General features: G+C 36.0%; 1 protein-coding gene across 3 annotated transcripts in view; it reads left to right on the forward strand.

Moving 5' to 3' along the window:
* SPATA6 (spermatogenesis associated 6) overlaps positions 1-12,007 on the forward strand; it is a 150,530-nt gene that overhangs the window by 19,519 nt on the left and 119,004 nt on the right. For all 3 annotated transcript variants that reach the window (XM_007448017.1, XM_007448018.1, XM_007448019.1), the window contains exons 2-3: positions 5,336-5,473; positions 6,605-6,653. In XM_007448017.1, coding sequence (XP_007448079.1) covers positions 5,336-5,473; positions 6,605-6,653 — 187 coding nt within the window. The remainder of the gene's footprint in view (positions 1-5,335; positions 5,474-6,604; positions 6,654-12,007) is intronic.

The raw sequence follows: 12,007 nt of genomic DNA on the forward strand, positions 1-12,007 counted from the left end.
CACTGAGCCTGCGCGTCCGGAGCCTGTGCTCCGCAACGGGAGAGGCCACAACAGTGAGAGGTCCGCGTACCACAAAAAAAAAAAAAAAATAATAATAATAATAATATAATATGGAACTGTGTAAATCAGACTTCCTCTATTTCCCAGAGTTTGTTTTCTTGCTGTTGTTGTTTGCTTTTTGTTTGTTTATTTACTTTTCTGAGGCAATGTCTATATTCTGTAAAGTCTATGTTCTTTGTTGTGTGTGGCCACTGAAGTCTCTGCTCAGTTAGCTTCATTGCCCTCTAATGACAGGGCTTATATTTCCTTAAATGCTTTGAGCCAGTGAGTCCCCCAGTCTTTGCTGAGTATCTCTATTGCTGAGTATGTTGGGACATGCTTTCTATGCCTTGCAGGTAATGTACAACTCTGTCTTAGTCTTCACTTCCAACGTTTTCAAAGCCTCAAGATCAACCAGAGGTGAGAGATTAGGGCTTCCTTAAGTAATTTCTGGGTATGCTCGTAGCCCTGCACATGTGCATGACCTTCTAAATTGCCAAGAATGTATCATAGCTTGTCAAAGACAGCCCCCCAACACTCACACACACACACACACACACACACACACACACACACACACACACACACACACAGAGCTCCAGCTCTGCCTTTTAAGTGTTTTGGTCACTTATTGTTTGCTCCAACTGGCACTGCCTCAAGCATCCATGATGTTAAATAATAGCTGCTTTTTTTTTTTCTGACAAATGCCTTGCAGGTATAGGATGTTTGTTGTGACTAAGCTCTGATTCAAATCAAATAAAGAGAAGCCCTGTGAATGGGGGTTGACAATTCCTTAGGCGTAGGGCTTTTGGGTAGGTTTATACCTGATTTCCTACAGTGGCTGTAGGGCTGCTAGTTTTTATGGCTACCACGATTGTAAGGGTCTTGGTTGTCAAGGCTATAGCAGACCTGAGTAGAGGAGATTGGGAATAAAGTATGTTAAAATACCACAATATCACTGTTTTTACCAAAATTCAGCTATTTTTCTTGAATAAGTGCTCCTCAGATTGTTGCAAACTTCTAGTTAATTTCTAGACCTCTAAAAAGTTGATTTTGACAGTTTTTGTTGGTGTTCTCATTGCTTTTACAGAGGGCTGACTTTTTGTTTGTTTCACATCTGATTTATTTAGCTCTCTCTATGATACGAGTAGAGATATAGGCATAAAAATATATTGATGAAACATTTGAAGTTGCTTACATTCAGACACTTTACCGCTAAATATTTTAGGGTAAATCTCCTAAGAACAAGGACATTCTCCTATATAAATTTAATACAATTCCCCCACACAATACATTTAGCATTTATACAACAATAGTGTCTAACTTAGGGCTCATAGTAAATATTCACCATTTGTTACAGTAATTTTTTAATTATAATTGACATACAATATTATATTAGTTTCTGGTGTATAACATAGTGATTCAATATTTTTATACATTATGAAATGATCACCAGGATAAGTCTAGTTACCGTCTGTCACCATATTCAGTTATTATAATATTATTGACTATATTCCCTATGCTGTACATTAATTCCATTACTTATTTACTTAATAGCTAGAAGTTTGTACCTCTTAATCCCCTTCACCCACTTTGGCAGTCCCCCCACCCCTGCCTCCCCTCTGGCAACCACCAGTTTATTTCTGTATCTATGTGTCTCTGTTTTGTTCATTTGTTTTGTTTTTTTTATGGTATTTTTCCTTCTGTATCTGACTTATTTCACTTAGCATAATACCCTCTAGGTGCATCCATATTGTTGCAAATGGCAATATTGTATTCTTTTTTATGGCTGAGTAATATCCCTGTGTGTATGTGGGGGGGCTATTTGTGTGTATCACACCTTCTTTATGCATTCATCTATTGATGGATATTTAGGTTGCTTTCATATCTTGCTATTGTAAATAGTGCTTCAATGAACATGGTACATATATCTTTTCTTTTTTAAAAATATTTATTTATTTATTTATGTTTATTTATTTGTGGCTGCGTTGGGTCTTCGTTGCTGTGAATGGGCTTTCTCTAGTTATGATGCGGGGGGGCTACTCTTTGTTGTGGTGCACAGGTTTCTCATTGCAGTGGCTTTTCTTGTTGTGGAGCATGGGCTCTAGGCACTCAGGCTTCAGTAGTTGTGGCACGTGGGCTCAGTAGTTGTGGCTCGCAGGCTCCAGAGCACAGGCTCAGTAGTTGTGGCACACGGGCTTAGTTGCTCCATGGCATGTGGGATCTTCCTGGACCAGGGCTCGAACCCATGTCACCTGCATTGGCAGGAAGATTCTTAACCACTGTGCCACCAGGGAAGTCCCCATATACCTTTTCAAATTAGTATTTTCTTTTTTTTCAGATAAATACCCAGGAGTGGAATTGCTGGATCCTATAAGTGGTTCTTTTTTAGTTCTTTGAGGAACCTTCGATATACTGTTTTCCATAATGGCTGCACCAGTTGACATTCCCACCAACAGTGCGTGAGAGTTCCCTTTTTTCCATATCTTCACCAACACTTGTTGTTTCTTGTCTTTTTGGTAATAACCATTCTGTCAAGTGTGAGTTGGTATCTCATTGTCGTCTTGATTTGCATTTCCCTGACAGTTAGTGATGTTGAACATCTTTTCATGTGCCTGTTGGCCATCTGTATATCTTCTTTGGAAAAATGTCTATTCAGCTTCTCTGTGGAGGGGCTGATTTTGGAGATATTTACTCTACTATTATGAAAATACTTTTTCTATGTATGTCATAATCTTTAAAATTGTGTTTTTGCAGACTAGCATATTGTGTTTTGCTTTTTTATCCAGTCTAATAATTTCTGCCTTCTAGTTACAATACTTAAGATATTTACATTCATGTAATTATCTATATGATTGGTTTAAGCCAGCCAGTTTGCTATTTATTTTATATTTGTTCCGTCGGATTTTCTTTAACCCCTCTTTTGATGCCTTCTTTTTGGAACTTTCCATGGTATTCCTTTAAAGAATGGCAGAATTTATAGAACTGTGGATAAGGAAAAATGTCATGTCTTCTTAAATATACTACAAATTGGAAAGAGACTCAGTATTTTCCAGTGAGGACAGTTAGAGCTGTGCTGTCCAATAGAAGTATAATTTGAACCAAGGATATAATTTAAAAATTTCCCCTAGCTACCTTAAATAATTAAAAGAAGTGATAAAATTAATTTTAACAGTAATTTTATTTAAGTCAGTATAAGTATTATCCTTTCAACATGTAATTAATGTAAAGTTGTTAATGAGTTTTTTACACTTTTTTTGTAAACATTCTTTAAAATATTTTTGAACAAGTCTTCAAAAATCTTCAAAATCTTGTATTTTACATTAACTGTCCATCTCAATTTGGACCAGCCACATCTGTAGGCATAACACAGACTTAGGGACTCTAACAGGTTTGGTTTAAATGAGGCAGAGTAGAAAATGAAGCTGATGGACAGAATGAGATTTCTGAGGGCCTTGATTTTAATAATCCATAGTGAATTAGTAGGACAAAAGTAGAAAATAGAATAAGGGGTAGATGGAGCCAAAATAGCTAGCATAGAAAATAATCTTAACTGCTGTATACAGAGGGACATGAAGTCTTAGTTATTTATTCAGTGCAATAGTCTATATTAAGATGGTAGATGATAGTGGTTTTCATTCTAATAATAACTATAGCTAGTATTTATTTTTTATTTTATTTTTTAATACATTTATATTTATTTATTTATTTATTTTTGGCTACGTTAGGTCTTTGTTGCTGTGCGTGGACTTTCTCTAGTTGTGGCGAGTGCGCCCTACTCCTCTTTGTGGTGCACGGGCTTCTCACTGCAGTGGTCTCTCTTGTTGCAGAGCACAGGCTCTAGGCTTGCAGGCTTCAGTAGTTGTGGTGCACGGGCTTAGTTGCTCTGCGGCATGTGGGATCTTCCTGGACCAGGGCCCGAACCCATATCCCCTTCATTGGCAGGTGGATTCTTAACCTCTATGTCACCAGGGAAGCCCAGTAGTATTTATTTAATGCACTGTCAGGCACTGTTCTAAGTACTTTGAATGTATTGTATTGACTCATTTATTGTGTGACTTTAAGTAAGTAAATGACCTTCACTTTATTGGGGCTCTATTGTTTCCCTATATAAAAAATTCGAAGGTGTACTAGATAATTTCTAAGCTGCTTTTTAATATGGAAAGTCTGTGTTTTTGGATACATTGATGAGGAAACTAGAATTTCTGTTCTCAGGAATTTATAATGAAATAAAATAGGTGAGGTGTACCCACTTCATTAAAATGCATAGAGACAATAATTAGGGCCTTAAGAGAACTGTAAAATGCTGTGAGAATTTAAAACTATTTACTTGAATATAATAAATTCACAATAAATGTTTGAATTAGATTGAATTGAATAGTGATAGTTGGTGAATCAAGAGAAGTTTTGTGTACGGGATGGCAGTTAATGTAAGCCTTGGGAGGTAGAAGTAGATGAGGAGGAGACGGCATGGAGTAGAAATGAGTAGTAATCCAGATAACGGAAGAATGCGAGGCAAGAAAGTAATGTGTGTGTTCAGTAAACAATAACAAATGTACTTTGATTGTACTTTTAGGAGGTGTCAAGTAATATTGCTGTATGATAAGTTGGATTCAAATCTTGGAGAATCTTCAATAGCCTATTAAGGGTATGGTTGATCACTGACAATGAAATATGGCAGGAACTGGAGAGACTGTGCTATGTATTTTTTAGAAACCCTACATCTTATGCCTATACCTTGTGTCAGTCCTGAGAATAGTTAAGTGCAGTTTTATATTTAAAAAATATTTCATTGGGCTAGAAACTTACAGTTCACTTGCTTTGAAAGTTTGTCATATTTCTTTTGATGAGGGTGTGTATGGGCTGCGACTTAGGGTGATACAGGTCAGATTTGTGCTTTTTTTGGTATGTTTTTTGTCCTCTAGTATTGTGCTTTATTTCTGCTGAGTCTTAATCCTTTGTGATTAAATGATGCTGAATAAGTTTATGTCAGCATTCTACATAAAGTGGGAGCCTGAGGCTTACTGTTTAAAACTATTAGTGTCTGTCCCAAGAGCCAGTACATAGAGCACAAATAACCAAGTGGAAAATCATAGATTTCTCAGAGGGATGGAAGTTATAAAGGCATTTCATTTAACTCTGTAAATACTAGAATCTCTCTTTTTTTTTTTAACTTGTGCATATTTTTATTAGCTTAGCAGACTAGTGTTTTTATGTAATGTTTGGTAACTTATTTTAGTACAGTAGTTCAGGGAATTCATGAAGCAGTCACATTCATCTGTCTAATTTCTTTCAGGTAACTTGCCCAGGAGTGGTGCTGAAAGACAAGGAGGACATCTATCTTAGCATCTGTGTGTTTGGCCAATACAAAAAGACACAATGTGTCCCAGCCAATTTTCCACTGGTCTTCAATGCCAGAATGGTGTTTGAAAAGGTGAGTTCAAATATCCAATCAAATGTTAACCAATAAAAAATCAAAGTGGTTCCAAATTTTGAATAACACATATTACTATTGTTGACTATGCACTTTGATTTAATTCAAAAGGAGATTTGTAACTTAAATCTGGAAGCTTGAAAATAAATATGCATTATATTATACATTGAATCAGTTGCCTCTTTTTCATGATGGATCAGTTTACTTCTAAAATTGTCTTAGTGGTCTTTATGTAAAATATAGCACCTTGAATTCTAAGTAATCATTTTCATAAAAGAGATGGGGGAGATATTAGTAGGTAAGAATAGGTCATATTTTGCTTATGGCTGTCATGTGGTGCTTCTTTCTATAAGTCTTTTTTCTTTTTTCCCCCTGAATCTAGTGCTTTTGGGTAATTATTACCAATTGTATTTCTCACTTTTTTCTTTCCTTCTTTCCTTGTCTACTTCCCTCTTTCCTTACTTCCTTCCCTCCTTCCTTCCTTTTTCTCCTTCCTCTTCTCCACAGATAATTACTGAGTACCTGGTCTGTTCCATGCACTGTTCTAGGCACTGGGTAAAAAAAACAAACATGCTCCCCTCTTGGAGCTTTCATTGTAATAGGTAAAACAGACAATAATCAAGTAAATAGTAAGTGTCATGAAGAGAATAAAGGGAGGGTAAGGGGACAGAAGGATTAGGGAGATTGTTTATTTTAAAGGGTGGTCAGAGAAGGCAATAACATTGAAACTGAGCCTGAATTATGAGACAGTATCAGTTATTTAAAGGTCTAGGGTAAAAGCATTCTAAGCAGAGGAACAGAAAATATAAAGGTGTCTTGTTGGGAATAAGCTTGATGAGCTGGAGGAACACCAAGAAGGCAAGTATGACCGTGGTAACAAAGGGAGGACTGCTAGCAGATCAAATTGGAGAGGGAGGCAGAGCCAGATGTAATTTTTGTTTGTTGGTAAAATCTTGTATAGTGATCATGGGAAGCAGAGAGGAAATGACAGTTCTCAATAATGTCAGAAGTTTCTTTGGTTGGGAAAGGAATATTTTGGGAATGAGAAGGAAAACACAAAAACTATTTCATATATGTCTTCCATTTACGTTCTCTTCTCTATCCTGCCTCCCTCTGCCTCTCTCACTATAGGTGTTCCCTGAAGCAGTAGACCCTGGAGATGTGGTTGCACAGCTTGAATGTAAGTTTTTAACTTTTAATTTCTGATTCTAAGAGATTTTAGAATCATGCTCTTTGATCCTGAGTTAGATAAAAGTCAAAAAGGGTCAAACAAGAGCTTCAAAACTCATGAGATGAGAAGTTTTTTACACTTTTTAGAATTTTGGAATATACCTGGAAATAATAAAAAATACGTGTGCTGCAGAGAGATGGGGAATTTTTCCTTTTTCTGTGTTTGATCTGTGAATAACAAAAAGACTTATCTGAACTATTTATTGATTAAAATGATATGGGCTGTTAATGATGTAAGAACTGAGATTCATGTTAGGTGGGACTTTGCCCTGCAAAGAAAAATATGTCTTTAACTTCACTGTATTGCAAATCAAGAGAGTAAATAATAGAAGATTGAAGTAATAGTAGCTTAAAATATATATGCTTTTGCATTTTGTATTATATGTAATTTGTTAATAAATTATTTGAAAGTGACGTATTCAAGGCTGTGGTTAACAGTAAATTCTTCAAAGTACTAGGGATCAACTATAAAAAGATCCAGTTTTTTGTGAGAGCAGCAATGCAAAGGTATACGTTTGGGAATACGTTATTCGAGCTCTGAGTATGAAATGAAAAGCTCTGTTGTTTATCCTTGCAATCAGAAAGGGATTAGGGATTACCATATTGGTCTAATATATAATTATGGCTCAAAACGCCAACAATATTGAGCATCATCAATGTCAACTGTCCCTTCCATACCTTTTGCACCCCGTTGGGACTCTAGCAATATAGAAACATGCAGCCTGGAACCATGCTAGAATCTGGGCATATGGGTAGAAATAGGGCTGGCTCATTGTTTTACCTTCAGGGAGTTAATAGTTTAAAAAACTCTTTATGGCTAATGTCAATATCATATTTATTTTTTATAGCTGTTCTTGCACTTGGTATTTTGTCTTCCACTATGGCAGACTAGTGAGGTGGCAACTTGGTGCCAGTGCGTAATGACTTTTAATTTTCTTGAACATCTTGTTCAGTATCTGGGAAATTGTGTATCTTAGAAAATATGAAGATAATTATTTCCCTTATCATTCTGAAATTCTTTTGTTAAAAAACATAATTTTTCCTATTTTATTTGAAATTTAGGGTCTCTAAGAGTACTTGGTGGTTATTATTATTTGGAATCTTTCTTGTCTTGATTTCCCTGATTCAGTTTTTCTCTTAGGTTTCCTCCTTCATCACTGACAGTCCACTTTTTGGTATCTTTCTCAGATTCCTCTGGCTTCACTTCTCTGATCTCTTTTGACTTAGTTTCTACTCTCTCCTTATATGATATTCTCCAAAGACTTGGCTTCATGTTTTACCTATCTTCTGATGACTTCCACAGCAGTCTTTATCCCTGATCTCTCTTGTAAGCTTTGGGCCCCTTTTCTTTTACTTTTATTTTCCTCTCAGCTTTGCAGTTTTTTGTTGTCCCCTAACCTTATTAATATGAAAAATTAAAACTATACTAAAAGTGGAAAAGATGGAATGATGAAGTCTCATATACCTGTCAGCTTCAACAGTTTTTGACATTTTGCCCATTGTATTATATGTTTACCCTGCCACTTAAAAAAATGTTGGAATATTTAAAAGCAGATTCTATACATAAATTATTTCGCTGCCAATATCCTGGCATGACCTCTAATTGATAAAGGCTTTTTTGAAAAAAATATAACCACTATATTGGTATCATACCTAACAAAATTAATAATAATTCCTTAATAGCATCGAATACTTAGTCATTATGCAGGTTTCTCCAATTGCCACCAAGATGTCTTTATACAGTTGGTTTGTTAAAAATCAGGATCCCATCAAGGTGTGGTTCACATATGTATATGGCTGTTTTAGCTCTTAAGTTTATTTTTTTCTGTAGTAGTGTCCCTCACTTTTTTTCTTTCTAATGCCGTGAATTTGTTAGAAAAATCAGGTCCTTTAGAATGTCCTACAGTTTGGATTTGGCTGCTGCTTCCTCAAAGTGTTGTTTAGCTTATTCATCACTTATATTATGTAAACTGAAAATTAGACCTAAAGGTTTGGTTCGATTCAGGCTTATTTTGTTTTTTTGGCAAGAATCCTTCATAATTGGTGCTCTGTACTTATTATTGCATCGCATCAAGTGGCATATAATGTCTGATTGTCTTAAGTTTAGTGATATTAAGATTTATCTTTTGCCTCCAGGCAGCATCAGCCTGATTCCTCCATGATAAACCTCCTCTACCGCCTTTCATCGAACAGCTTCAGCATTCCTTGAGACCCGTCTTTTCATTAGGGGTGACCAAATGTGATTTTTCTGTTAATTTTTTCTATATGTGTTAGCTGGAATTCTTCTCTAACAGATATTTTCCTTATCAGCAATGTGATGACCCTGAAATACTGTTCTTGTAGGAAAGGTAGTATCATCTTTCCTTTCCTTACTTTAATAGCTTTAGTGAGGTATAGCTTACATATCACAAAATTTACCCATTGTAACTGTAGTTAAGTGATTTCTAGAAAATATATATAGTTGTGAGCCATCATCACAATCCAATTTAGCATGTTTCCATCACCCCAAAAGTTCTGACGCCTGCTTGTACTCAGTCTCTATGCCCACTTCCAGTCCCCACAACCACTGATCTATTTTCTATCTTTGTATATTTTTCTTTTCTAGAAATTTTATATAAATGGGTTCTTATAACATTTAGTCCTTTGTGCCTGGCTTCTTTTACTTGGAATAATGTTTTTGAGGTTTATCCATGTTGTTCTACATATTAGTAGTTCATTCCTTTTTATTTATGAATAATATTCATCTTGTATGGAAATTTTTTTCCCCTTCCATTCACCATTTGATGAACATTTGGATTGTTTCAAGTTTTTGGCTATTATGAGCAATGTTGCTATGAGTATATGGATACATGCTGGGTTGTATCCTAAGTATATGGTTAACATTTTAAGAAACTGTCAGCCTGTTTTCTAAAGTTACTGTACCATTTTACATTACCACCAGCAGCGTATGAAGATTTTTCCATATCATCCCCAAGACTTGATATTTTAGTCTTTTTGGAATATATAGCTGTGTAGTGGTATCTCAATGTATTTTTTTGCTTGTTTATTTGTTTTTGTTTTTGTTTTTGTTTTGCGGTACGCGGGCCTCTCACTGTTGTGGCCTCTCCCATTGCGGAGCACAGGCTCCAGACGCGCAGGCTCAGTGGCCATGGCTCACGGGCCCAGCCGCTCCACAGCATGCGGGATCCTCCCGGACCTAGGCACGAACCCGTGTCCCCTGCATCGGCAGGCGGACTCCCAACCACTGCGCCACCAAGGAAGCCCTCTCAATGTATTTTTAATTTGCATTTTAATACTAATAATGTTGAGCATCTTTCCAAGTACAGATGAGCTATTCATGTAGCTTTTTCTTATAAAACGCTTGTGCAAATATTTTGCCCATTTTTGAACTGGGTAGTTTGTCTTCTTACTGAATTGTAAGTTTTTTTTTGTTTTTAAAAATATTCTAAATATAAGTTCTTTATCAGATATATGATTAGTAAATATTTTCTCCCAGTCTGTGGCTTATTTTTTTCATTCTTTTAATGGGGTGTTCTGAAGAACAAAAGTTATAAAGTCCAGGTTATCAATTTTTTTCTTTTATGTATCATGTTTTTGATGAAGTCTTTGGCTTACCCAAGGTCACAAAAATTTTCTCTTTTCTTCTACAAATTTTATAGTTTTATCCCTTACATTTAGGCCAATGGTCCACTTTGAGTTAATTTTTGTTTATGTTGAGAGGTAAGGATCTATTTTTTCTTTGGTAGATGGTACAAATGCTCAAGGAGATTCAAAGACTCCCTTAATTGGGCAGTCTGATAAATGGCCAGATACTTGCGTAACCTCAGATAAAATGCTTATAACAGTCCCTGGCACACAGTGAACACTTAAAATGTCCCTTGTTTATTTTTATTGGTGGTGTGTTATTATTATTACTCTTATTATTGGGGAACTGCCAAGTTCCATTCATACCATATCTGCACCCCAGAATCACCAAGCTTCTGGGGAAATATATATTTATGATATATAAATATACAGTGATATTAAGGGCCAATGACATTAAAAGCCATATAGGGCTATTTTACATTCATAGAGAAGGCATTCTCTTTAAGGAAATGGTTTTAATTCTGGAATCTACCAGACTAAAATTAATTATGACTAAAGCCATTTCCTGGGAACCATTTTTAGGCAAGAAAGAGAATGAAAAGTTTTCTACTTTGTAGACTACTCTATTGAAACTGGAGTTTCTTCCTTTCTCACTGAAGCTTTGTAGATTTTCTTCTACAGACACACACACACACACACACACACACACACACAAACATAAACATACTCTGTCACACGTACACAGTACACTCGACCCTTGAACAACGTGGGTTTGAGCTGTGCAGGTCCACTTATACATGGATTTTTTTCAATAGTAAATACTACAGTACATGATCTGTGGTTGGTTGAACCTGTGGATGCTGAACTGCAGATTTGGAGCAACTGCAGATATGGAGGAACCATTTATATGGAGGAACCGATATGGAGGGCCGACTATATATGCGGATTTCAACTGCAGGAGGATGGTCACCCCTAGCTTCTGCATTGTTCAGGGGGCAGCTACATACTGCCACAAATACACTGCCTGAAAAGCTCTTCCTACAGATATGGATTTGCCTGCTCCCTCACTTCTCTCCAAGTCACTCCTCAAATTTATCATTATAATGAGAGATCTTTTCTCACCAAAGTATTTAAAAATAGCTCCCCCTTTTGGTCAATATCTCAATCTCTAGCCCATTATCTTTAAGGTTATTATATCTTCTACACCAGAATATTTGAGAGTAACAGAGTGTGTTTTTAGTATTTCCATCAAGACAACAGCTGTGAAAAGGGTACTGCTCAGGGCAAATAGGGATGAATGGTCCTCCTGTTTTTCTTCCTAGCACTGATATATTATTTATTTTTTTATTTTCTCTCTCATTAGAGTGATAATTTCATAAGAGCATTGACTTTTCCTTTTTTGTAGCTGCTGTGTGCATATGACAATACTTGGCACATACTAGGTATTTGATGTTCAAGGAGTTAAATAAAATATCATAAATGCATCGTATAACTGCCTCTCATTACTGTTTGCATGAGTGTTGGAACTGTCCTACTGAGAGATACCTGTTTGTAGTATATAATCCTTTGATTAGGAAATGTATTTTGTATTTGAAAATTTGTAGTATAATAGCAGCTGCTCTGGCTTCATTCTCGTTTGGATAAAGAGAAGATGCGATCTTTATTTATATTGCAGTAGATTACTAGCTGTCCCTATTGTTTTCTCTCGCCTGTAGGGAA

This window comes from Lipotes vexillifer, unplaced genomic scaffold (assembly GCF_000442215.2).
Source record: "Lipotes vexillifer unplaced genomic scaffold, Lipotes_vexillifer_v1.1 scaffold1375, whole genome shotgun sequence".
NCBI classification, from domain to species: domain Eukaryota; kingdom Metazoa; phylum Chordata; class Mammalia; order Artiodactyla; family Lipotidae; genus Lipotes; species Lipotes vexillifer.